The sequence below is a fragment of the Bos indicus genome, chromosome 11 (genome assembly GCF_029378745.1).
Source record: "Bos indicus isolate NIAB-ARS_2022 breed Sahiwal x Tharparkar chromosome 11, NIAB-ARS_B.indTharparkar_mat_pri_1.0, whole genome shotgun sequence".
In the NCBI taxonomy this organism is placed as follows: domain Eukaryota; kingdom Metazoa; phylum Chordata; class Mammalia; order Artiodactyla; family Bovidae; genus Bos; species Bos indicus.
Genome location: NC_091770.1, coordinates 59,616,473 through 59,642,167, shown reverse-complemented (window position 1 = coordinate 59,642,167; position 25,695 = coordinate 59,616,473). Strand labels below are relative to the sequence as shown.

General features: G+C 42.7%; 2 protein-coding genes across 7 annotated transcripts in view; one reads left to right on the top strand and one right to left on the bottom strand.

Moving 5' to 3' along the window:
• Positions 1-1,658, top strand: part of USP34 (ubiquitin specific peptidase 34) — a 240,420-nt gene extending 238,762 nt beyond the window's left edge. For all 6 annotated transcript variants that reach the window (XM_070798851.1, XM_019970352.2, XM_070798854.1 and 3 more), the window contains one exon: positions 108-1,658. In XM_070798851.1, coding sequence (XP_070654952.1) covers positions 108-715 — 608 coding nt within the window. In that variant the 3' untranslated portion in view covers positions 716-1,658. The remainder of the gene's footprint in view (positions 1-107) is intronic.
• Positions 1,272-24,240, bottom strand: AHSA2 (Putative activator of 90 kDa heat shock protein ATPase homolog 2). Its single transcript, XM_019970357.2, has 9 exons — positions 24,019-24,240; positions 22,547-22,737; positions 7,228-7,313; positions 5,344-5,458; positions 4,200-4,288; positions 3,395-3,505; positions 2,917-3,018; positions 2,309-2,360; positions 1,272-2,175 (listed from the first exon to the last, which is right to left on the bottom strand). The coding sequence occupies exons 1-9, from the start codon at positions 24,096-24,098 to the stop codon at positions 2,003-2,005; spliced, it is 999 nt and encodes a 332-aa protein (XP_019825916.2). The 5' UTR covers positions 24,099-24,240; the 3' UTR covers positions 1,272-2,002.
• Positions 24,241-25,695: the final 1,455 nt, after the last annotated feature.

Sequence of the window (25,695 nt, the reverse complement as noted above, 5' to 3'; positions counted from 1 at the left end):
TTTACAGTAGTTGTGTGAGCTTCCTGAATATAAATGCTAAAAAATGCAAACACCCCCAATATGATCTTAATGACTCTTCAGAGAAATTTTCATGTTCGTTTTCACAGATGATGAAGGGGCAACTCCTGTTAAAAGGCGGCGCGTTAGCAGCGATGAGGAGCACACCGTCGACAGCTGCATCAGTGACATGAAGACAGAAACCAGGGAGGTCCTGACCCCAACTAGCACTTCAGACAATGAGACGAGAGACTCCTCAATTATCGACCCAGGCACCGAGCAAGATCTTCCTTCCCCTGAAAATAGTTCTGTTAAAGAATACCGAATGGAAGTTCCATCTTCGTTTTCAGAAGACACATCAAATATCAGGTCACAGCATGCAGAAGAACAGTCCGACAGTGGTAGGTTTGAAGACTGTAAGGAATTGAAAGACCTCCACTGTTCCAAGGATTCTAACCTTGCTGAGGAGGAATCCGAGTTCCCTTCTACTTCTCTCTCTGCAGTTCTGTCTGACTTAGCTGACTTGAGAAGCTGTGACGGTCAAGCTTTGTCCTCCCAGGACCCTGAGGTGGCTTTATCACTCAGCTGTGGCCATTCCAGAGGACTCTTTAGTCACATGCAGCAGCACGACATTCTAGATACCCTGTGTAGGACCATTGAATCTACAATCCATGTGGTCACGAGGATATCTGGCAAAGGAAACCAAGCTGCTTCTTGACATTAGATGTAGCATGTCTACTTTTAAGGTCACCCCTGCCCCCACCCGATGCTGTTTGTATAAGTTTCGCCTATTTCTGTTTTCGTGCTTCAGTTCGTCCAGTGCTCTCTGCTTGAATGGCAAGATAGATTTATAGGCTTAATTCTTGGCCAGGCAGAAACTTCAGATGAAAAAATTTGCATCTTCAGTATACTTTCTAAAGGGCAATCAGATAATGAATATGTTTTACGTAATTAAGAGTTCACTGTAGTGGCTTTCATTTAATATGGCTGTCTGGGAGGCACAGGGTTCTCTGGCCCTGTACAATGTAATTTAAACTTACAGCATTTTTACTGTGTATAATATGGTGTCCTCTGTGCCAGTTTTGTACCTTATAATAGAGGCAGATTGCCTCCGATCGCTGTGGTTCTTATTATCAAAATTAAGTTTACTTGTATACGGAACAACCACAAGAAATTTGATTCTGTAAAGAATCCTCTTTAGCTGTGGCCTGGCAGTATATAAATGGTGCTTTATTTAACAGAATACCTGTGGAGGAAATAAAGCACACTTGATGTAAAAATAATTGTTTTATTTTTATTGACATGACTGATTGCTATTCTATGCACTTAATTAAACTGATTGTGATGACTTTTTAATTGTTTACATACCTTGCTTCAGTCTTCTCAGATGAAAGTAATGAGAAAACTGTGAACCGGGAGATGTACTTGTCCACTGTTGCTACTTCATGAGAAGTACAGTGGCAGGCCAAAAAGTACCTTTTTCCATAGACTTTTCAGTCCTCGCCACTCCAGAGTGCATAACTGCTGCAGGGAGAAGCATAACAATGCAGCCCGCTCGCCCTCACATCAACATGCTTCTGAATGCAACATGCCACTGTTTCACGACCTAGAGCTACACACCTTAAAAACCCTGAAGTAAAATAAAGGAAGTACCAACATGCCATTTGTCTCTTCCTGAATTAAAAATTTACAGCTAAAAGTAGGCTCGCTAAGACAAGCTTTAGCTTGGGACACTTCAACTATCCATACTCGGAGACGCAATCTGTTCCCGGAGGAGCATCTATGGACGGTAACGTTAACAGTCTGATTTCACATTGCTTGCTTTTAGCTCAGTGCAGAGTCTAGTCATAGTAAATAAAGGTTCAACAGTGCTTTCAATTCTGTATTAGTTTGTGGATTTCATCTAGTATAAATTATTTTTTTTTAAAGGAACACTAGAAGAGGAGGTAAACATGATACTTTCTGCTTACAAAAAGTAATGCCCTTATAAAATCTTCAAACTAACTCAACCATTTAGGGTGGTCAGCTGCAGTAAACCTTTTATTTCTTCAAAATGCTGCTTCTGCCAACAAAATTTCATGTTCTCTTCTTCACAGACAGGAACTCCTTTACAGTCCAATTGTAATTCCGTTTGCTGTAGCGTAGGCACAAAATTCAGTGCAACTATTGCATAGTGTTCTGGAAGAAAAGAAGGAAAGTTTATTACTGTATTATGAAAAGAATTTATCCATACAGTATCACTATTTGCTTTTCATATTAGGGGGTAGAATACTTGAAGTGTTTTTTGACTTAAAAGGTGCTAATAACATACCTTCTGGCCAGTTCCTACATCTCCATTTCATGACGATCTTTTTGTTTGTTAACTGAAAACAAAGGGGAAATTCCACTGAAAACATCTTTTAAAACTTTGTACAACACTACAATAAAGAAAAACACCAAATCCTTTCATGAGCCCCTATGGGAGAAATACGAGAACTAGTCAATGAACACACACTCATACTTGGTTTGTATGCCGGCACCACTGAGGACTGACTGACTGTCCCTCGTGCCAGAATGTAACAGCAGGAACACCAGACGGAAGTGCGGTAGCCGGCGCAGAGCTGCGGTGAGCAGGAAGGCGGCTGACGTGCGGCAGCACACACACTAGTGGCAGAGGCCAGAAACTCTAGACCCAAGAGTTGGGAGGAACTGTACTTGCATCTTCTAAAAGTCATCAACAGTGGCACAACTGCTGTGAAACTAAGGCTTCATCTTTATTACTACTTAGTAAATATCAATTTTTTATTTGCCATATAACTTTATAAAGCACTCAAGTTTCTGTGAGCTCAGATAAAAACCGAAGCACTTTTAAAAACAGCATGAATAAAACATTTTAACTGAAGGGTCTAGCTTACTTTCCTTTAACGTTAGGTTACCTACCAGTTCTGTATATTCACCGGTGATGTTTCCATCAAACATTTGGAATTTCCCTCCCTTTTCAGCTTCTAATACAGCAGGAGATTTAGAAAATTTTTGCACCAACTAACAAAGCGAAACATACAAGAGACATGTTATTCTGGCATGTGCTTATCATGTTTTCAACCTAAATGTATAACATAACAGTTCCTGTGGTTGTTTTTAATTGTGAATACATAGCTTTTAATTATACAGCCTCAATAGATTGTTCCAAATCTCAATGCTGATAAACTCCCCCACCCCAGCTCCCAAACACCCATCTTTTCTGCCCTCAAATCCTTAGGATAGCTTACCCCTCCTTGAGCTATCCTAAAGGTTACTAGATCCCTTCAATCAGAAAAACATAAGGCATGTAGGAAACCAAAAACCAGCTTCAGTTCTTAGTGGCATATTCTCTCCCAGTGTCAGCATTTCTGATTCCAGATACTGAGATGTTACTTACATCTTTCACAGTGAAGATTCTGTACAGCTGCTCAATAGCTGTGTCAAAGAGTTCTGTCATGTGCAGAGCCACAGTGGGAATCCTCACACCCAGTGCCACCCGAGAGGAGGCCTCAATCTCAAAAGAAAAGGTTCCAAAGCATAATTAGCATGACAAGAGATTTTAGAAATTCAGTTTTACAGTCTCAGTAAAATATCACAATGTCCCAAACAATATCCTTCCACTCTAGTCTTTATTTTGGAAACAGAGCCCAGACTAGGACTTCACAGCCCAAATCCTACTTAGATATGTAACTATGGCCCAGGGGGCATAAAGATAAGCAGGTGAAGGACACAGCACTTAAGGCCAAAAGGTGTCAAACTCCCCATCACTACAGTCCAAGAACAAGATCTAAAACCTCCCAATCCTCCGAAAGTGGAGAGATGCTCCTTCCATTGTGTATGTGAACTTCAAAGTCACCTTTTGTGACTCTCTAGTGTAATGACTACAAAACAGCACTGTCCTGAACTAAATTCAATATTTAACAAAAAGGCTAGTTATACAATCCCTTCCATCAAGGATGAAAGTCTCATCATTTCTCCCCAAAATGGCAGAAGATGCCAGGGTGGATTAACTGGTCCTCCGTATCTTGTATAGTCCTCCATCATCACAGGCTCTTGAAGCTTTGAAGCCTTCGAGCCTGGTGGGCTACAGCCCATGGGGTTGCACAGAGCAGGTTGTGACTGAGCTTGCACGCACGCACAGCATGCACACACTAGGCACTTCGTTCTCCCCCTCCCTGCATATCGTCCGCCAGAGGCCACACCTGCAAGGCATTCTCACTCAGTTTCCTTTCAACCGTCAATTCCTGGGCTGCCACAGCTTTGGTTGGTAAAATCATTCCCATTGTAAATTCTATAAAGGAAACATAAGAGAAATGACTTTAATAAAGCACCTTTCCCCTTCCAGCACAAATAGGCAGAAAACTGAAAATATATAAGAATATAGAGAAACATTTATAGAAAGAATTCCTATAGCATTTTGAGAATTTCAAGACCATTCTGTATCTTTACATATAAAGCTAATCATTAACATGAGTTCCACAGCAACAAATGCCTTTGATCCTTTTCTTTTTACTGAATGCCTCACTTTTATCTAGTTCTTGACAAAAAATAGCATTTTCAAATGCTGTTTTCCAAAAAGCTCCATTTTATACACTTAACTAATAGCTTTATGACTGTCACTTACTGTCAAAACCAGACACTTGGCTCACAGCTTCATCACCACCACCTCACAAAGCCTGGTCTCCATTCAAGCTTGTGGCAGCAGCATGTGTGATCTCGTGAGAAAAGTAAACCCCAAACCCATCTATGCCAACACTGAGATACTCGGCAGAGTCCAAGGATGAGGTGCGGACGTACGAGCCCTGCTGGCTGTTTTACCTGGCAGGGAGCTTCTCTAATTTAGCAAAGAAGACAATAACCTCAGTTCCACTCAGTGCAGGGATTATCTGAGTAAGTTTCCAACTACACCTGTAATATCTATAGTCACTTTCATTCACTCAACAAAGATTTATTAAGCATCTACTGTATACATCAGGCACTGTGCTACACTGAGATACAGCAGTAGTAAACAGGACAGAGTCCTTCCATGCCCTCATGAAGCTTATAGTCTAGCAAGGAAGACAGACATTAGACAGATAATTATAAAAACTGATTAAATAATTATCATTCCAGAAACTAACAATTCTGTAGGCAAAATGGTTCATGCTGTATAAAATACTGATAAGCACTAATGGTCTAATTCATGACTAGATCTCAACCTCCAGACTACAATTTATCGTGCAGCATAAAGAGCTCATCTCTGGAACCTGGGACGTTGGCCTGACCGGGGAATCCAGACTACAGTGCAGAGCATTATTTGGGTAAATGGGAAAGGGACCCTCTAGTTCACAAGGATGCCTTCTTTACCCGTCTTAAGTGCCTTCAGGTAATCTCCAAGGGCTTCCCTGACCTTGGCGGTGCCTGCAGTTTTCATAAGATCCTTCAGAATATCCCCATCTCCTTTCTTTTTACTCACGTTCACCTACAAATCAGAAAAATACAAACCGAAGAAAAATCTGGTTTGACGTATTCTTACAATACTGGGACAAATGGATGAGGGAACTGTGATGGCAAGGGAAGGGAAAGAAGTGATGTAAGAGAGAGAGACGTGACAGGCTTTTTCATATAGTTTGAGAAGATGTAAGAGTTTTTTAATCAAGTGTCTACTGAAACTGGTGGCCAAAACTTGAAGGGACTTCTTAGAATGTGAACCCCTAATCTGCATATATTTTATGTGTATATGTATCATACTGATAATGTAGTCCATGGTGTTAAGAGTCTAGAAACGTGCTGTTCAATACGGCAGCTGCTTGGTCACATGTGGCTACTGAGCACCCACTGAGATGGGTTCAAAGTGCAAAATCACACACATAACACCAGACTTTAACGACTTAGCACCAAAGGAATACAAAATAATCTCATGAATAACCCTGATACTAATTACATGTTAAAATGGTATTTTTATATTTTGGGTAAAATAAAAAGTATTAAAACTTAATTTTGTTTCTTTTAAATATTTCTAAAACTGCTGCTAGAAAATGTTAAGTTATTTATGTGGCCTGCATTATGTATCTGTTGAACAGTGCTTGTCTAGAGTCCCAAATTCAGTTAATTAGGAAAATCAGGTTCCCACATAACCTGGTCTTGGGCTACACCTTTTTTTTCTTTTTTCTTTTTTTGGCAAGGAGGAGAGTTGGGAAAGAGAGGAAGAGGGGGAGGAAAGGAAGGAAGGAAGGCCAGGACAGGAGGAGAGAGGAGGAAATGGAGAGGGAAATGTCAAAATGCTGCTCTGGGGGTGCCTCTGGTATTCTCAGAAAGAAGAGGTATTGGTTTGAAACTCCCTTCATGTCCCTGTGATTCAGTTGAGGTGGGCCTGCTCCCAGGGCCCAGTTCTACATTAGAGAGTTTGTTCTGCAGTACTACCAAGGACTGAATCAAAAAGACCAATTTAATATCCTGCTAAAATACTTCTGAGATGGTGGATGTGGACAGAGCAAAGTGAAGTCACAGGCCCTGAGTGCACTGACCACATTTGAAGCTACCACTTTTAGGGTAGTTCATAGCCTTTAAGAAAGGCAACTCCTGGTAGTTTGGTGTAACCTGCTCTCCTGAAGGCCTTCACACTAAATGTGTTCACAAATCAAAAAAGACCCTGTCAGACTGTCATCTGGAAATATAGCTATCATACAAAAGGTTTCGCCCCACAACCAAGCTTTTAGCTTACAAGTGGACACTGACTGCAAACCAAGCATGGGAGTTACACAGGCTTGCTCTCCCCCAACGATGAGAAGAGCCAGTCAAAACCAACACACATACTAACTTATGTCCAAACAAATGTGATAAAACCAAGGGAGATCATGGCGAAAAGCCCAGAATTTTCACTATTAAAGGGAAAGAGTAAAGATGCAGAGGAGATACAAAATCCCATTCACCAAGCTGTGCACAATACCTGAGCACTTCCCAGTATACATACAGTTGCACACATCTGATGACACCTTTGAAAGGTGATGAGGCCGTGGAGGGTGCAGGCCGTGGAGGGTGCAGTCCGCGGCTTCCCAGGCATGCCCTTCCCACATCACTCTGCCCACACCCCACCCTACCTCCCCATAGCGCAGCTTCTTTCTCAGCAAACGAGCCCTTCACCACTCACCAAAACTACCGCACGGGCACAGGTTTTCAACTGTCCAATATGTATAGCAGAAACTTGATTTAAAAACAAAGAAAAGAAAGAAATTCCATCAGATACCTCACCTCAGTGTCATCTACTTCATTCTCTTCAGACAGGCTGGGTATTTCAATCAACCCCTTGTGCTTCGCACCAGATTCTCTAATGATACCTGAAATGAGCAAAATGTCTTCTTCAATTACAAAGTAACAACTAGTTTATGTAAAACTGCCCTGCCTCACTGAACAGCCCACCCTCCTCACAGAGCGCAACCTTCCCCCACAAACGCCCATCACATGCATGTCCAAACCAACTCTGCTCTCCTGGCCCACGTCAGAGGTTCAGGTGGGGGGTGGGGTGGGGGGCAATTAAAGTGCGGACAAGGGAATTTCCTGGTGCTTCCACTGCAGGGGCAAGGGTTTGATCCCTGGTCAGGGAACTAAGATCCCATGGGCTGCATGGCAGGGCCAGAAAATAAAAAAAAGAAGAACAGTGCTATTATTAGACTTTTTTTTTTAACTGCACATGAAATCAGGGTCCACATGAAGCATGAGAGTGAAGTAAGCAGGTCTGTTAACCACGGTTTCTTTTTTCATCCCCCAATATTTAACAAGTCAAGCGTGATAAAGGACTATCCTGAAGAAAAGGCACAGGAAGGCAAAAAGGGACACTGAGTTCTGATCACAGAGGGAAAGGCAGGGAGGTGGGGACGTCTGTGTGGATCCCCCCACGCAGCTAATGTCTTTCAACACCGGGTGTGGACTTCAGTGACATCAAGATGGTGACACAGGTCATTCCCAACTTCAGCACCCCTCACAAGAAGAGCAACTAGCAACTACGCAGAGATAGGACACCACTGAAAATCCCAAACCCAGAGGTGAGGCTGATGCACGCTTCTGGACCAGAGACAGAAGAGGACTGCAGTAGAGGGTATGAGGAGTGGTGACACTCTGACCAAACCCCGAGGCCAGCACAGAGCCTCACGGCGGGGGCCCCACTGCAGTTTTCCCGCAGCGGAGGGCAGACTCCCTGGCACTGGTGGATGCTTCCTTGGAGGCCAACAGGGTCTCAACATGTGGAAGCCACGGGGACTCGGGCTTTCAGCCACCAATGCTCAAATCTGGATGGACCGTGTTCCTGCTTGAGGCAGACACGAGCAGAGCTCAGCTGGCAATTCTGCTTGATGTGGGTCCCCAAGCAACAGGCGAAGCAAATTCACAGCTCCACTCAACTGCTGAGTGTGGCTTCCCAGCCTGATCATCCAGGAAGCTGGACCAGAGAACCTGGGCAGCCCTGGAGCCCATCCACACAGCTCCCTTGGGCAGGGAGCCACACCAGCAGTCTTGTCCGGCTACAGAGAATAGCCTCCAGCCCTGCGTAGCCAGGGATCCTGAACAGTGACCCCAAGTGGCCTCGGAGTGGAGCCTACAGCCCTGCCAAATTGCTTAACATAGCTTGGGGCCTTGTTCAGACAAGAAGCTCAGCAGCGACCCTACCCCACAGAGAACAGCCCCTCAACTGCAGGAAACAGGTGGAAGCCTCTCTTGACCAGAGAGCCCAGCCAGCAACTTTGTTCGACAGCGGAGCATACCCAGCAGCCTATGGATGGTGAAGCCAACCCTGCAGCCCTGCCCAACTTCAAGGCACAATCTGTGTCTCCATCTGATCACAGAACACAATGGAGGTTAAGGTCCTACCCAAGAACTCTGCCTGCAGTTCTGTCTGAACAGAGTCCAACCAGGAGGAATACCTGTCGGAGAGCAGAGCCTGAGACCCCCCCACTCAACTAGGAGTGATGGCAGAGCCCAGCTCAGAACCCTGCCCAATCATGGAATCCAACCAGGGCACCACCCTGCCAAGGAACACAGCCAGTGACTCTGCCTGACCACAGGTAACTGCAGAGCACAGCTAATGCCCCATGTAACCATGGAGCACATCCAGCAACCCTGCCTGGTCAAGGAGCCCACTGAGCAGCCCTGCCTGAAGATGGAGTCAGTTGACTCACCCAACCATAAAGGCCAGCCATTGGTAACCCCCCATCCCGACCTCAGAGCACACTCAGCTGGAGACCCTGGCAGCAAGTCTTGCCCACCCACGGACATTATGAGCTGACACATCCCATAACCCAAGCTCAAAGGTGATGGATTTTCCCTGCCAAAGCAAACCTGTAAAACATGGAAGAGACCAATTACTTACACATGCAGCTACTAATGCAAGGAAACAAGGTTCAAGAAAAAAATCAGGCAAACATGAGACCAAAAGAACCTAATAACGCTCCATAGCTGACCCTAAATAAATGGAGATGCATGAACTATATAATCTGGAATTCAGAATAAATCTCTTATTCAGCCAACTATAAGAACACACAAACAACTAAACGAAATTAGGAAAACAGTGCATGAACAAAACAAGTTCCAAAAAGAAACAAAGTGTTAAACAAAGCCCACAAACTGTTGGAGCAAAAGAATACAATGACTTTACTGAAGAATTCAACAGAGAGCTTCCACAGCTAACTTGACCTAGTAGAAGAAAACAATGTGTACACTAGAAGATGGGTTCTTCAAAACTGTCCAGTCAAGGAAACAAAACAAAAAGAAAGAAAAAGAGTGAAGAAAGAACAGGAGACTCATGTGATGCCATCAAATGAAACAATATGTTCATTATGGAAGTTCCAGAAGGAGGAGAGAAAGAAAGGGCCAGAAAATCTATTTAAAATAATAATGGTTGAAAACTTCCCAAACCTGGGAAGAGAAATGCACAATGCACAATGCCCAACGGTCCCCCAAGTAGGCTGAACTTAAAAAAAGAAAAAGGCTACATCAAGACACACAAGAGCTGAACTGTCAGAAGTCAAAAACAAAAAATTTTGAAAGCAGGAGAAAAGTGACTCTTCACAAACAAGGGAGCTTCCATAAGGCTACAGGTGGATTTCACAGCAGGAACTTGACAGGCCAGCAGTGGGATGATGTACTCAAAATACTGAAAGAAACAGTATGTCAACCAAGAATACTACACCCAGAAAAGCTGCCTTTCAGAAGTAAAAGAGAGACAAAGACATCCCCAAACAAATAAAAGCTGATGGGGATTCAATGTCATTAAACCTGCCTTACAAGAGATGCTAAAGAACATTCATCAGGCTGAAATAAAAGGATGTTAGTTAGCATGATAAAAACATATGAATGTGTAAAGCTCACTGGTAATGGTAAATATACAGTCAAAATCAGATTATCTAAAATTGCAATGGTAACAAGTCTGCATTAAAAGTTAAAAAACAAATGTACTTAAATAACCATAACTATGACAATTTAAAGTAACTATACCTATGAAAATTTCTACAATGTAAAAATATGTCAACTGTAACATCAACAACCTAAAATGTGAGAGGTGAAGAAGTATAAATTTCTGTATGCTATCAAAATTAAGTTGTTATCAGTTTAAATATATACACCTCAGGTTAACCGCAAAGGAAAAACCACAAAAGATTACAGTAAGACTCAAAGCATATCACCTCAAAAAAGTATCAAAGGACTATGGAGCTGACAAGAGAGGTGTAAGTCCTTGCCTATCAATAGTTACTTTAAACATAAACAGATTAAATTCCTCAATCAAAAGGCACAGAATGCCTGAATGGATTAAAAAACCAAGGTCCAACAACATGACAGTGTCTCCACAACAGACAGTCTCTACAAGACTCGCTTTACCTTTAAGGATACACGAAAACCAGGAGCAGAGGGATGGAAAAAGAAATGTCAAGCAAATGTTAACCAAAGAAAGTAGGAATAGCTATACTTACATTAGACAAATAGACTTTCAGCTAAAATGATCAAAAGAAAGAAGGTCATCATATAAAGCTAAAGGTGTCAACTTATCAACGATATAACAATTATATTTAAGCATTTGCTGCTGCTGCTACTGCTAAGTTGCTTCAGTCGTGTCCGACTCTGTGCAACCCCATAGACGGCAGCCCAACAGGCTCCCCTGCCCCTGGGATTCTCCAGGCAAGAACACTGGAGTTGCCATTTCCTTCTCCAATGCATGAAAGTGAAAAGGGAAAGTGAAGTCGCTCAGTCATATCTGACTCCTAGCAACCCCATGGACTGCAGCCTACCAGGCTCCTCCGTCCATGGGATTTTCCAGGCAAGAGTACTGGAGTGGGGTGCCATCACCTTCTCCATTTAAGCATCTAATAGTACCTAAATAAAGCAATTACTAACAACTTATAAGGAGAAATAAACAGCAATACAATAATAGTTGGGGACATTAATACCCTACTCTCAACAACGGACATATATCATCCAAGCAGAAAACCAGTAAGGAAATACCCGATCTGAACACCACAGACCTAATACACCTAACAAACGTATACTGAACAGTCCATCGAACAGCAATAGGATATGCATTTTTCTCAAGCACTCACAGAACATTTTCTACAATAAATCATAGGTTAGGCCTCAAAACCAGTCTGAACAATTTTTTTAAAGATAAATTATAAAAAATATCATTGCCAGTCAAAATGGTATGAAACTAGAAAATTCACAAGTACATGCAAATTAAAATACTCCTGAACAACTAATGGCTTAAAGAAATCAAAGGCAAAATTTTAATATATCTTGGTGCAAATAAAAATGGCAACACAAACACTTATGAGATGCAGCAAAAGCAGTCCTAAGAGGGAAGCTGGTACTGTAAACTCATACAAGAAATAATCTCATATAAAGAGCCTAACTTTACACATCAAGGAACTAGAAAAAGAAAAAAGTAAGCTCAAAGTCAGCAGAAGAAAATAAGTAACAAGCCATCTACAGATTCAATGCAATGCCTGGTAAAATTCCAACTACATTTTTCACAGAAATAGAACAAAAAATCCTAAAATTTGTATGGAACTACAAAGAGCCCAAATAGCCTAAGCAATCTTGAGAAACAACAAAGCTAATGGCATCACACTTCTTGATTTCAAACTGTATTATAAAGATATAGTAATCAAAACAGTTTAGTACTATCATAAAAACAGGCACACAGATCAGCAGAACTATAACAGAGAATAGACAGGAAAAAGAGCCCAAAATAAGTCCATGCTTATGTGGTCAATTAAGCTAAGACAAAGGAATCAAGAAAATACAGTAAGGAAAGGACTGTCTGCTCAACAAATGTTGAGAAAAGCGGCATGCATAAGCAAAACAATGATACTGGACCACTATCTTACACCACACACACATTAATCAAAGTGAACTAGACTTGAACCGAAGACCTGAAACCAAAAACAAGTCCTAGAAGAAACACAGATGATAAGCTCCTGGACACTGGTCTTGGTGATGATTTTTAGACTTAACACCAAAAGCAAAAATAAACAAGGAGGATGAGTCAAACTAAAAAGCTTCTGCACAGCAAAGTAAATAAAACAAACCTACTGAATGGGAATCAGAGATACCAAAGGCACATTTCATGCAAAGATGGGCTCGATAAAGGACAGAAATGGTATGGACCTAACAGAAGCAGAAGACATTAAAAAGAGGTGGCAAGAATACACAGAAGAACTGTACAAAAAAGATCTCATGACCCAGATAATCACGATGGTGTGATCACTGACCTAGGGCCAGACATCCTGCAATGTGAAGCCAAGTGGGCCTTAGAAAGCATCACTATGAACAAAGCTAGTGGAGGTGATGGAATTCCAGTTGAACTACTCCAAATCCTGAAAGATGATGCTGTGAAAGTGCTGCACTCAATATGCCAGCAAATTTGGAAAACTCAGCAGTGGCCACAGGACTGGAAAAGGTCAGTTTGCATTCCAATCCCAAAGAAAGGCAATGCCAAAGAATGCTCAAACTACCACACAATTGCACTCATCTCACAAGCTAGTAAGTAATGCTCAAAATTCTCCAAGCCAGGCTTCAGCAATACGTGAACCATGAACTTCCTGATGTTCAAGCTGGTTTTAGAAAAGGCAGAGGAACCAGAGATCAAATTGCCAACATCCGCTGGATCATGGAAAAAGCAAGAGAGTTCCAGAAAAGCATCTATTTCTGCTTTATTGACTATGCCAAAGCCTTTGACTGTGTGGATCACAATAAACTGTGGAAAGTTCCGAAAGAGATGGGAATACCAGACCACCTGATCTGCCTCTTGAGAACTTTGTATGCAGTTCAGGAAGCAACAGTTAGAACTGGACATGGAACAACAGACTGGTTCCAAATAGGAAAAGGAATTCGTCAAGGCTGTATATTGTCACCCTGTTTATTTAACTTCTATGCAGAGTACATCATGAGAAATGCTGGACTGGAAGAAACACAAGCTGGAATCAAGATTGCCGGGAGAAATACCAATAACCTCAGATATGCAGATGACACCACCCTTATGGCAGAAAGTGAAGAGGAACTCAAAAGCCTCTTGATGAAAGTGAAAGTGGAGAGTGAAAAAGTTGGCTTAAAGCTCAACATTCAGAAAACAAAGATCATGGCATCCGGTCCCACCACTTCATGGGAAATAGATGGGGAAACAGTGGAAACAGTGTCAGACTTTATTTTTCTGGGCTCCAAAATCACTATAGATGGTGACTGCAACCATGAAATTAAAAGACACTTACTCCTTGGAAGGAAAGTTATGACCAACCTAGACAGCATATTCAAAAGCAGAGACATTACTTTGCCAACAAAGGTTCGTCTAGTCAAGGCTATGGTTTTTCCAGTGGCCATGTATGGATGTGAGAGTTGGACTGTGAAGAAGGCTAAGCACTGAAGAACTGATGCTTTTGAACTGTGGTGTTGGAGAAGACTCTTGAGAGTCCCTTGGACTGCAAGGAGATCCAACCAGTCCATTCTGAAGGAGATCAGCCCTGGGATTTCTTTGGAAGGAATGATGCTGAAGCTGAAACTCCAGTACTTTGGCCACCTCATGCGAAGAATTGACTCATTGGAAAAGACTCTGATGCTGGGAAGGATTGGGGGCAAGAAGAGAAGGGGACGACAGAGGATGAGATGGCTGGATGGCATCACTGACTCGATGGACGTGAGTCTGGGTGAACTCCGGGAGTTGGTGATGGACAGGGAGGCCTGGGGTGTTGTGATTCATGGGGTCGCAAAGAGTCGGACACGACTGAGCGACTGATCTGAATCTGAATCTGACTGAATGGGAGAAAATATTTGCAAATGGTGTAACTGATAAGGGATTAATATCCAAAGAACTTGTAAGACTCAATAACAAGAAACAATCTCGTTAGAAAATCTGAAGAGATGTTTTTCCAAAGAAGAAGACATACACACAAATTCCTCTGGGACAACATTAAATGCACCAATACTCACATTATGCGGGGGTCCCAGAAGGAGAAGAGAGAGAGAAAGGACCTGAGAAAATATTTGAAGAGGTAATAGCTGAAAACTTCCCAAACATGGGAAAGGAAACAGTCAGCCAAGTCCAGGAAGCACAGAGAGTCCCAGGCAGGAAAGAACCTGAGGAAGACACTGAGACACATAATAATCAAACTGACAAAAATTAAAGACAAAGATAAAATATTAAAAGCAACAAGGGAAAAATGACAAATAATATACAAGGGAACTCCTGATTTCTCAACAGAAACTCTGCAAGCCAGAAGGGAACAGCATATTTAAATTGATAAAAGGGAAGAACTTACAACCAAAAATACTCTACCCAGCAAGACTCTCATTCCACTTTGATGGAGAAATCAAAAGCTTTATAGACAAGTAAAAGTTGAGAGAATTCTGCATTACCAAACCAGTTTTACAACAAATGTTAAAGGAACTTCTCTATGCAGGAAACCCAAGAAAGGAAAAGACCTACAGAAAAGAGAAAGTGAAAGAAAGAAAGTGAAGTCTCTCAGTCGTGTACGACTCTTTGCAACCCCATGGAGTATAACCTACCAGGCTCCTCCATCCATGGAATTTTCCAGGCAAGAGTACTAGAGTGGGTTGCCATTGCCTTCTCCAGGGGAGCTTTCCGACCCAGGGATCAAACCCGGGTCTCTCGAACTGCACGCAGACACTTTACCATCTGAGTCACCAAGCAAGCCCCAACCCAAACCAATTAAGAAAATGGTAACAGGATCATACATATCTATAATTACCTTAAATATAAATAAATTAAATGCACCAACCTAAAGACGCAGACTGTCTGGGTGGATGAAAACATGTGCATGCATCTCGCTTGCTTTGACACATCATCCTGCTTGACTATGTAATTATTTTATACTGTTAGGTTAATCATGTTCCCATTATGGCTTGCAATTATAACAATCTTTTATATTTTGTCTGATTTTGGCCATTGATTGTGAAAACTGATAAATACTTTTACTACTGTGATTTATTTATTTTCAGTTTTTCTATTTCATATTCAGTGTTCCCATTCCATTCAGTTTGTTTTCCAATTTCTCCATCTCTTTTTCTATCTTGATCAAGCCTTTATCAAGCACAGTAAAAAAACTTTTGTATACCTATATATGGGGCTTCCCTGGTGGCTCAGAGGGTAAAGCGTCTGCCTACAATGTGGGAGACCTGGGTTCGATCCCTGGGTCAGGAAGATCCCCTGGAGGAGGAAATGGCAATCCACTCCAGTACTCTTACCTGGAAAATCCCATGAACAGAGAAGCCTGGTAGGCTACAGTCCACGGGATCACAATATGTATATATTGTAGAAAACTTTTAAGAATTTTTGCCTAACTAAAAAATTTATGACACTTTGATTCCACTTGTTTGACTTAGTAGGAATAGAATGCTAGATTTCTAATTAATAATAGCTATGCAACAAGCAATGAAGGTTTACTGTATAGCACATGGAACTATAGTCAGTAACATATAATAACCTATAATGGAAAATAATTTCAAAAATAATGTATGTGTATTTATGTATAAGTGAATCACCTTGCTATGCATCTGAAACACTGTAAGTCAACTATACATCAACAAAATACACATATTAAGAAAAAAAGGAGGTACAAATGGCCAACAGGTATATGAAATTGTGCTCAACAATGATCATCAGGGAATTATGACTTCAAACCCGTTATACTGTCTGTTATTAAAAAGGGGAGAAATAAAAAGTGTTGGCAAGGATGTGGAGAAAAAGGAAGCCTTGTGCACTGTTGGTAGAAATGCAAACTGGTGCAACTGCTATGGAAAACAGAATGAAGGTTCCTCCAAAAGTTAAAAATAGAACTTCCATATGATCTAGCAATTTGACTTCCTGGTATATACCCAAAGGAAACAAAAACACTAATCCAAAAAGATTCCTGCATCCCAGTGTTCACTGTAGTATTATTTACAACAGCAAAGACATGGAAGCAACCTGTCCACCAACAGATGCATGGATAGAGAAAATGTAGTATATACACACAACGGAATATTATTTAGCTATAAAAAAGAAAAAAATGTTGCTATTTGCAGCAATCTGGATGGAACTTGAAGGCATTAAGTAAATAAGCGAAAGAAAAATAAATACCATTTGATCTCACTTATATGTGGAATTAAAAGAAAACAAAAAAGTCGTAGATACCGAGAACAGATCAGTGATTGCAAGAAACAGGGAGTGGTGGAATGGGTAAAATGGGTGAACGTGGTCAAAAGTACAAATTCCTAGTTACAGAAAGTAAGTCACAGAGATGGAGTACACAGTATGGGAGCTATAAGAAGACCACTTTACATATTTGAAAGGCAAATCCTAAAAATTCTCATAAGGAAAAAGAGAAACTTGGAACTGTATGGTGATAAATATTAACTAGACTTCTTGTGGTCACCATTTCTTGATGTGTACAAATATAAACACACACATATATATTCATTATAACCCCAAGTGAATATAATATTACTTATCAATTATATCTCAATAAAAAAGGGAATAAAGATTAGAACAAAAATAAATGAAACAGAATAAGAAAACAATGGAAGAGATTAATAAAGAGCTGGTTCTTTGAAAAGACAAAAATATTGACAAAACTTTAGCTACACTAACCAAGGGGAGAAAAAGAGGACTCAAATAAAATTAAAAATGAAAGATGAGACATTACAACTAATACCACACAAATACAAAGGATAATAAGAGACCATTGTTAACAATTAAATGCTGTAAAACTGGACAATCTAAAAGAAATGGATAAATTCCTAGAAATATATTTCCTACCAAGCCTGAACCATTCAGGACTAGAAAGTCTGAACAGACCAATTACAATTAAGAAAACTAAATCAGTAATCAAAAAAAACTTTCAATGAAGAAAAGTCCAGAACCAGATAATTTCAATGGAGAATTCTTAAACAGCTAACATCAATCCTTTTCAAACTCTTCCCAAAAACTGAAGAGTGGAAACATTCTCAGACTCATTTTAAGAGGCTGGTATTATCAGGATAACAAAGCCAGTTAAGGATGCTACAGGAAAAAATTACAGACAAATATCCCTCATAAGTAGAGATGCAAAAATTCTCAACAAAATACTGGCAAATTGAATTCAACAGCACACTAAAAGGATCATATATTATGATCAAATGGGATTAATCCCTGGAATGCATGTCAGAAAAGTGCAATAGAAGCAGAGCTACTGGAACAAAGAGAGCTTGACAACACAGACACTACTCCTAACTGGCAAGCCATGGAACTGCAGCACCTGGGGTTGTTGGGCTGGGGAGGGTGGGGATGTGTGTAAGAAAACCAGAATTGTCGATTTTAAATACAGGTACCTGCCACTGGTGATTAGCATGTAAAGCTTTGTTTATATTCCTTCCTCCAACTTGAGTTCAGCCAGAAGATACTTGTTGGAATGAACTGAAGAAACTTCCCTTTTGATAGATTCAACTGAAACTGCTTATTGTACGTGGTTATATTTGGTAAAAATTGCGTGTTGGTTTTTACAAAAGGGTAAGATTTATGGTGTTGAATTTTAATTCACTTGTATAAGGAAACAGTTTAGAACTCTTATAGGTCTTAAATATTTTTACTTGCTATTCTCCCTCAGTAATATACACCTCTTCCTTCCCTGCTTGATGAAACATCTATTTACAAGTTAAAGTAAGTGTATAATCAGTAATTACAGTCTGGAGACAAAATTTACCTAGGAGTGGATGTTTAATTAGGTTTTCAGACTCATTATAAAGACTTGGGTCTTGTCTGAGTTGAGCAGAATTAAAATGACAACTTCAGTTTCCTAACAGAATTGTATTTGTTTCTTTTAGTCCCACACCTTAAAAAGAAACCCCAAGTGGCTCCTCAGGAATGCAGTTTTGTTGCACAAAGGTACCATCTAGCTGGAACTATATACATATGAATGGGTAATTTTCCTGTTGGGCTGAAGTGTATGCTTATATATATGTTTAGTCTTTAAGCTAAACAAACATTTAGATAATATTCTGTGCATTGATTAATGCATTGGGCAGGTGGTGAGGACCTGGATTTTTATCAAACAGTTTAGTAATTTTTAAAGTTTCTTGTGTTTACTAGTAAAGAATTTTAAAACTCTTAAAAAAAAAAAGATAACCCATGTTCGTGTCTTGAAAGAATACTATTAAAATGTTCCTACTACACAAAGGCATCTGTACATTCAATGCAACTTCTATCAAGATTCCAGTGGCATTTACAGAATTAGAAAAAAAATCCTAAAATTCACACAGAATCACAAAATACTCCTGGTAGTCAAAGCAATCCTGAGAAAGAACAAAGCTGGAGACATCACAATTCCTGATTTCAAAGTTTACTACAAAGCAATAGTGGTAAATTACGGTACTGGCATAAAAAAAGACACATATCAGTGGAAAAGAACCAAGTGGCCAGAAATAAACCCTTGCATACATGGTCAACTAGTACATGACATGGGCCACAAAACTACTCCATGGCTATAAGCTACTATCGTCAGTAAATGGTGCTGGGAAAACTGAATATTCACATGAAAACGATGAAAAGGATGAAAATGGATCCCTATCTTACACCATACATAAAAATTAACTTGAAATGGATTAAAAACTTAAATGAAAGACCTGAATCCATAAAACTCCTAGGGAAAAACAGGGAAAAAGCTCCTTGATGTCAGTCTTGCAATGATTTTTGGATATGATACCAAAAGCACAAATAACAAGAGCAAAAACAAACAAGTGGGACCAGTCAGGCTAAAAAGCTTCTGCATGGCCAAACAGACAACAAAATGAAAAGACAGCCAACAGAATGGGAGAAAACACTTGTAAACTGTATCTGATAAGAAGTTAATATCTAAGGAACTCATACAACTCAATAGTAAAAAAAAAAACAAAAACAAAAAACATTAAGATGGGCAAAAGACCTGAATATCTATACAAATAAAATATTCCAATGCCCAATCGGTATATGAAAAGGTGTTCAATATTGCTAATCAACAGGGAAATTTAAATCCAAATCACAAAGAGATACCCCTGCACCCCTGTTAGAATGGCTACTATCAAAAAGCGACAAGTGCTGATGAGAATGTGGAGAAGAGAGACCCCTCATGCACTACTGGTGGGAAAGTCAACTGGTACAGCCAACTATGGGAAACAGTAGAGGGTCCTCAAAAGATTAAAAATAGAATTACCATATGATGTAGCAATTCCACTTCTGGATATATAGCCAAAGAAAATGGAATCACTATCTCAAAGAGGTATCTTCACCCCAATGTACAAAACGGCATTATTTATGGTAGTCAAAACGTGGAAACCTAAGTGTCCATCCATGGATGAATGAATAAAGAGAACATGACATATTTACATAATGGAATATTATTCAGCCACAAAGATGAAGGGAAATCTTGCCATTTGTGACAACATGGATGGACCCTGAGGGCATTATGCTAAGTGAAATAAGTCAGAGAAAACCAAATACTGTATGATCTCATTTATATGTGTAATCCAGACAAACCAAACTCACAGAAACAGAGTAGACTGGTGTTTGCAAGGTGGGGGAGGGAAGGGCGGTGAAGGTGGTCGAAAGGTACAAAGTGTACAAACTTCAGCTTATTTGATGAGTAAGTTCTGAGGACCCTAATGTACAGCATGGTGAGCAGTGCAGTTGAAAACTGCTGAGAGAGCAGATCTTAAAGGTTCTCAACAAACGCACAAAGAAAACTACAGCTCTATGAGGTGATGGATGTTTTAACTAACCTTACTGTAGAATCTGGAGAAGGCAATGGCCACCCACTCCAGTGTTCTTGCCTGGAGAATCCCAGGGACGGGGGAGCCTGGTGGGCTGCCGTCTATGGGGTTGCACAGAGTTGGACACGACTGAAGTGACTTTTGTAATATATGCATATAGTAAATCATCACACTGTACACTTTTGACTCATACAATGTTATAAATCAACTATATCTCAATAAAGCTGAAAAAAGCTAAATTTAATATAACTAAAATTTAATTAAAAAAAAAAAAAGCAAGACCAGAGTACTGCCTCCTCCCCAGCAGGTCCCACTAGCCACCTCTAGAAGTCACTACTAGAAAAGAGAGCACATGGCGTCAGGGAAGCACTGGTGTGCCTGCCCTCTGGCTCCTGCCCGGGACTTAACCTGCAAAGGAGCTGGTTGCTGCTTTGAGCTAAGGGAGATGGAAGAGATACAAGATCAAAAGCTTCCTTGGGGCTCTCAGAGCCCTGTCTTGGGGAGCTGGAATGTATAAGGAACCAGACCCTGCTATGATCCAGCCAGCAGGAGCCACTGAGGGAGCAACTGATAGGCAACCTCCAGCCAGAATATTCCAAGGCAGGAGTGGGGCTGTTTTTGATGCTCACTCAACACCTCCCTGGGCTCTGGCATGGCTTAAGTCAGCAAGACAGTCACTAAGTCAGAGGCCCAAGGCCACTAACTGGGCAGCTCTCAAGAATGGAGATGACTCGAGCTGAGGCCCAAACTTTAACACAGCACAATCCTCCAGAACCAAATCTTACCCTTGCTCCTCATTTTTTCAACAAGGATTTACTGAATATAGGCTGTCTACCCAGCAAGGAGCTGGGCACCATGGGAGAAATGCATTCATTCAACAAATACACAATCTTTCAGGCAGTAATCTGTAAACAAAACTAATCAATCCCTGACCTAAAGACCCAAAGAGCGAAAACAACCAAAATGTCTATCAACTGATGAATATATAACCAAAATGTGCTACATCTATACAACAGAACATCAATCAACCATGAAAAAGAATGAAATGTGCTATAAGACAGATGAACCTTGAAAAGATTATGCCAAATAAAAGAAACAAGTCACAAAAGACCAAAAACTGTGGTAACATTCATAAGAAACGTCCAGAATAGGCAAATCTGTGGAGACAGAACATAGATCAGTGGTTGCCAAGGACTGGGCGAGTGACAGGTAAATATTTTTGTGGGAGAGATGAAAATGTTCTATAACTGACTGTAGTAATGGCTGCATATTCTGTGAATATACTGAAAACCAGGGAATCGTACACAATAAACAGGTGAATTGTGTGGTATGTGATTATATCTCAATAAAGATGGTATTTTTAAAAATCTCTGCCCCAATGAATGGGGAGAAAAGGGGGATCCAGAACAATAATAATATAACTGCATGTAGTGTGCCAAGTATAAGTGCTTTCAGGAGAAACTAAGCAGAGAAGGGAAACAGTACAAGAAAAGATCTGGTATTTTTTTATAGAATGGAGACAGGTGACATTTTTATAGAATGTACTCAGGATGCAAACCTGAAGGAGCCAAAGGAGCCAGCATGCAACAATCCAGGGGAAGAGTGGTCCAGGCAGCAGCTCCAGGAAATAATAATGCTCACAAGTGCCTGGCCGACTGAGTCCTGCTGAGAACCAACCAACCAATTCAATGGACATGAGTTTGAGCAAATGAGATGGTGAAGGACAGGGAAGCCTGGCTTGCTGCAGTTCATGGGGTTGCAAAGAGCTGGACATGACTGAGTGACTGAACAAAAAGCAGCTCCGAATGCTGGGAGAGAGGGAAGCCCATGGCACGCGGGGCAAGAACTCCACATGTAGTAAGGGTGTCTGCTACCACAAACACCAATTTAGGGGCCCAAGCAGGAGTTCTAAACTATCTGTTGGACTTCTCTGGTGGTCCAGAGGATAAGAATCCTCCTGCCAATGAAGGGGACACAGGTTCAACCCCTGGTACAGTAAGAATCCACATGCCAGCTGAACCACTAAGCCTGTGAACCACGACTACTAAGCCCATGTGCCTAAGGCCTGTGCTAGGCAAAAAGAGAAGCCATCGTAATGAGAAGCCCGTGCAACACAACGAAGAGTAGCCCTGGCTCGCAGCAACTAGAAAAAGCCCACGCACAGGAACAAAGACTCAGTGCAACCAAAAATAAAAAGATCTGTTGAATGAATGACTAATGAATCAACTGTATCTGCTGAATGAATGACTAATGAGTCAACCAACTCTGCTCCACCAACACTGCACTCTACCCTGCCAGTACCTGGAGCCCCTGTTACCTTTCCAGCCCAGCTTGATGTTCCACTCATAGAAGAAAATCAGCTTTCCTTTGCGGCTGCTGCAGGAAGCCTCGCCTTCCACCTGCTTCAGCTCACTGATCTCGCAGCGGCCAGCCTCATTCTCCACGGTGATACCCACCAGGAGTTCCCGAAGCCTCCCCTTGGACCAGCTGGTGGCATCCCGCTCTGTCCTGCCAGGACCAGAAGAAGAGCAGAGCCATGAATGGACCCTCTTGCTGATATCCACACGCCCATCCCTGGCCCAGTCCAGATCTGCCCAATTCCTCTCAACCATGTGAAAGACCTGCCACCCACAAACTTACAAGCACACTTCTCAGACCAGTTTTCTACCAAACATCTTCTAATTCTCATCAGTGATTTAAGATATGCTGGGAGGCATGGCTTATTTGGGAGAAAGGAGGTCTAGAAATTTCACCTGTTGGAAATGGAGGGGCAAAGCCTGGGCCACATGAAAAAGTAGTTATAACTGAGATAATTTTTATCGTAATAAGACAAATTATTAAGTGTTTTCACAAGTATATTATCTCACACAATCTTCCCAAATAATGTTTCCAATTTAGGGGAGTGAAAATAAGCTGAGAGAAGTCTATTAAGTGTTCATGGTGGCAAGGCTGGGAAAGAAGAGGTCAGTCCGTCCCACCCCCAGGCCAGGACGTCCCCTCCCCCCTACACTCCCCCACATCCCCAGGAAAGGCTGCCCTCACAGGCCAAAGCCTTGCTCTGCCCTGGACCTGCCTCAGCATCACCTTCATGGACCCGAGGTAGCATAGCCCTAGCCTTCAGAGGAAAGGAGCGTAGAACATCACTTCCTGAAAGCTCAGGCGGAAGGAGGAGGGAGGCAGAAATTGGCCCATACTCTAGATAAGATTGAAAAAGGATGAGTAACTAGTTCCAACTTCTAGAAAGCAGGCTCACTAGAGACCCATCAAGTTAGATGTGAAGTTCCGATCCAAATTTCTGTTTTCCTGTTCTTTCCACTATAGACGTAAAACACACACACACACACACAAACTTTCCAGCTTCATTTTAATTCCCCCCAAGACTTCAAGGGGCTGGGGCGGAGGGCCACGGGAGGGTAGCTCCTGAGGTCCCACAGACTGCCAAAGCTGAAGAGATAAGTCAGGAATGACTGCTACTCCTGGGGCCCAACCCAACTTTCAAACAGCAAAGTCAAGTCCCAGAGCCAGTGAGGGTAAGACCCCAGGTCTCCAGGCTCCAAGGGCTCCCCAAGCCCCGACGCTAAAGACAAGCATCTGCACCTGTGCAGCCTCACAACCCTCCCCGCTCCTCCCGCCCGGGGCTCGCCGCGGCCAGGGGAGCGCCCCGAGACCCGCGGCCGCCCTCCACCCGGGAACCGGGCGCTCGCTGAGGGTCCCTCCCGTCCCTCCCGGCGGCTTGCGAGCGAGGAGGCCCGCCCGGAAGCCGCGGCCCCGGCCCCCGCCCGACCGCACCAGTGCCAGTTGTTCACGTTGGTCCCGTCCTCCCGCTCCTCCACGATCCAGCGCGGGTCCCCCTGTCCCCACTTGGCCATGTCAGCGTGGCGGCGCGGCCTCGGCGGAGAACAAGGAACGGCCGCGGCGGCGGTGCGGCTCCGTCGCCGACGTTTCCGGCCGGCGAACCCAGGAGCAGAGCGTTCGCGGAGCCCAGAAAGTGCCAGAAATCCCCGCCCCTGCGCCAGCCTGCCCCGCCCGCCCCGCTGCGGAGCGCCCGGGGAGAGCGACCGGGCCCGACCCGAGGGGCGGGGGCGCGGGGAGGGGCCCGAGGGGCGGCAGGAGGCCGGTGTCTGGGCCCTGGAGGTCGGCGCGCCGGAGGGCGCCGGGCCGGAGATGGATGCGGCCGGGGAGGGGAGAGGTCACGGCCTGGGAGACCCGGGTGGGGGGCGGCGGCGGCTGCGGTTGGGAGAGAGGTCCGAGCCGCGGCGCTGCGGAGAGGCGACCCTAGAGGCCGGGGCTCGGCCCTGGAGGCCGGGTGGGGTCTGCGGAGGCTCTGGGCCCTGCCACGGGACTTGCGAGTGCAGTGGCCGGGAAGGGGGAACGTCCGCCGCCTCCGGAAGGCCGGACGCCTCTCCACGACTCACTATTATTTCCGCAGTGATTGCCTCCAGTGTTGGCAGAGGGGGGCGCTGAGTAAGGGGCGCCTGAGAGCAGCACCCCGGTGCAGGCGGGAAACGCCCGCGCTGACGGCCTTCGGTCCTCCCGGGGTCACTGCCCGAACACTTGGTTTGCTGTGCGACCGGCTTGCCGAGGTCGGAGCGCGCCCACTTTACAGCACAACTCTGTTGTGTGGAAAGTTCTCAGGAGTTGGTGCCCTCTGACTCTCCCCAGGACGCCACCTCTCACGCCTTTCCAACACCTGTCCAAGTAGCACGGGCCACCAAGGTCCTAGTTACTTCGGGAATGTTTACATTTTATTCATGTGATGATCCTTTGGAGATGACAAAAGAAGGAGATTGCAAGAGTGTATTATTGCAGCTTGATGCAATTGTACAGAAATTAATGATTCCTGTAACGAATTTCCACCTTCCAGCAAAAACTTTGCGTCAACTGTTTGGAAAATGTTGCCCACAGGTCTGAGGATGTTTAGTTAGAAGGCAGAACACGTATGAACGTTGGAAGTCTGCAGGTTACTTCTCCGTTCTGCTCCACTGTGATGACCTGTCCTCTCCCTGTGATCTAGTCTTCTCAGAACTGGGGGAGGGTATTTTTCTCCATTTGCTTACTGGAGATACTACATTCCAACCTCATTTTCCAAAACCTATCACAATTTTGTAAACAGACTGCCTCAGAGTGTTTTGACCCCCCCAAACGAAATGGCATTTTGATTTCACCTTTTACACTTTGTCAAAAGCATGGAGAGCGAACACAAGGTATCAAGTAGAAAAGAATTGGATTAGCAATACAATGAAATACTATTCCATCCTTAAAAAGGGAGGAAATTCTTACATAAACCACAACATGGGTGAAACTTGAGATTCATATTATGCGCTTAGTGTGAACTTAGCATCTTAATATTATATTAAGTGAATTAAGCCAGTAACAAAAAGACAAATACTGCATGATTAGACTTATATGAAGTATTGAGAGCAAAAATCATAGGGACAGAAAGAACAGTGGTTGCCAGGAGTTGAA

Excerpts from the sequence above, each read along its gene's own strand:
- AHSA2 (XM_019970357.2), bottom strand. The coding sequence starts at position 24,098 with ATGGCCAAGTGGGGACAGGGGGACCCGCGCTGGATCGTGGAGGAGCGG. Across the intron at positions 5,459-7,227 it reads ATGAAGTAGATGACACTGAG|GTGAACGTGAGTAAAAAGAA; the intron begins GTGAGGTATCTG and ends TCTGATTTGTAG. Across the intron at positions 4,289-5,343 it reads CCTGAAGGCACTTAAGACGG|AATTTACAATGGGAATGATT; the intron begins GTAAAGAAGGCA and ends TTTCCTTTATAG.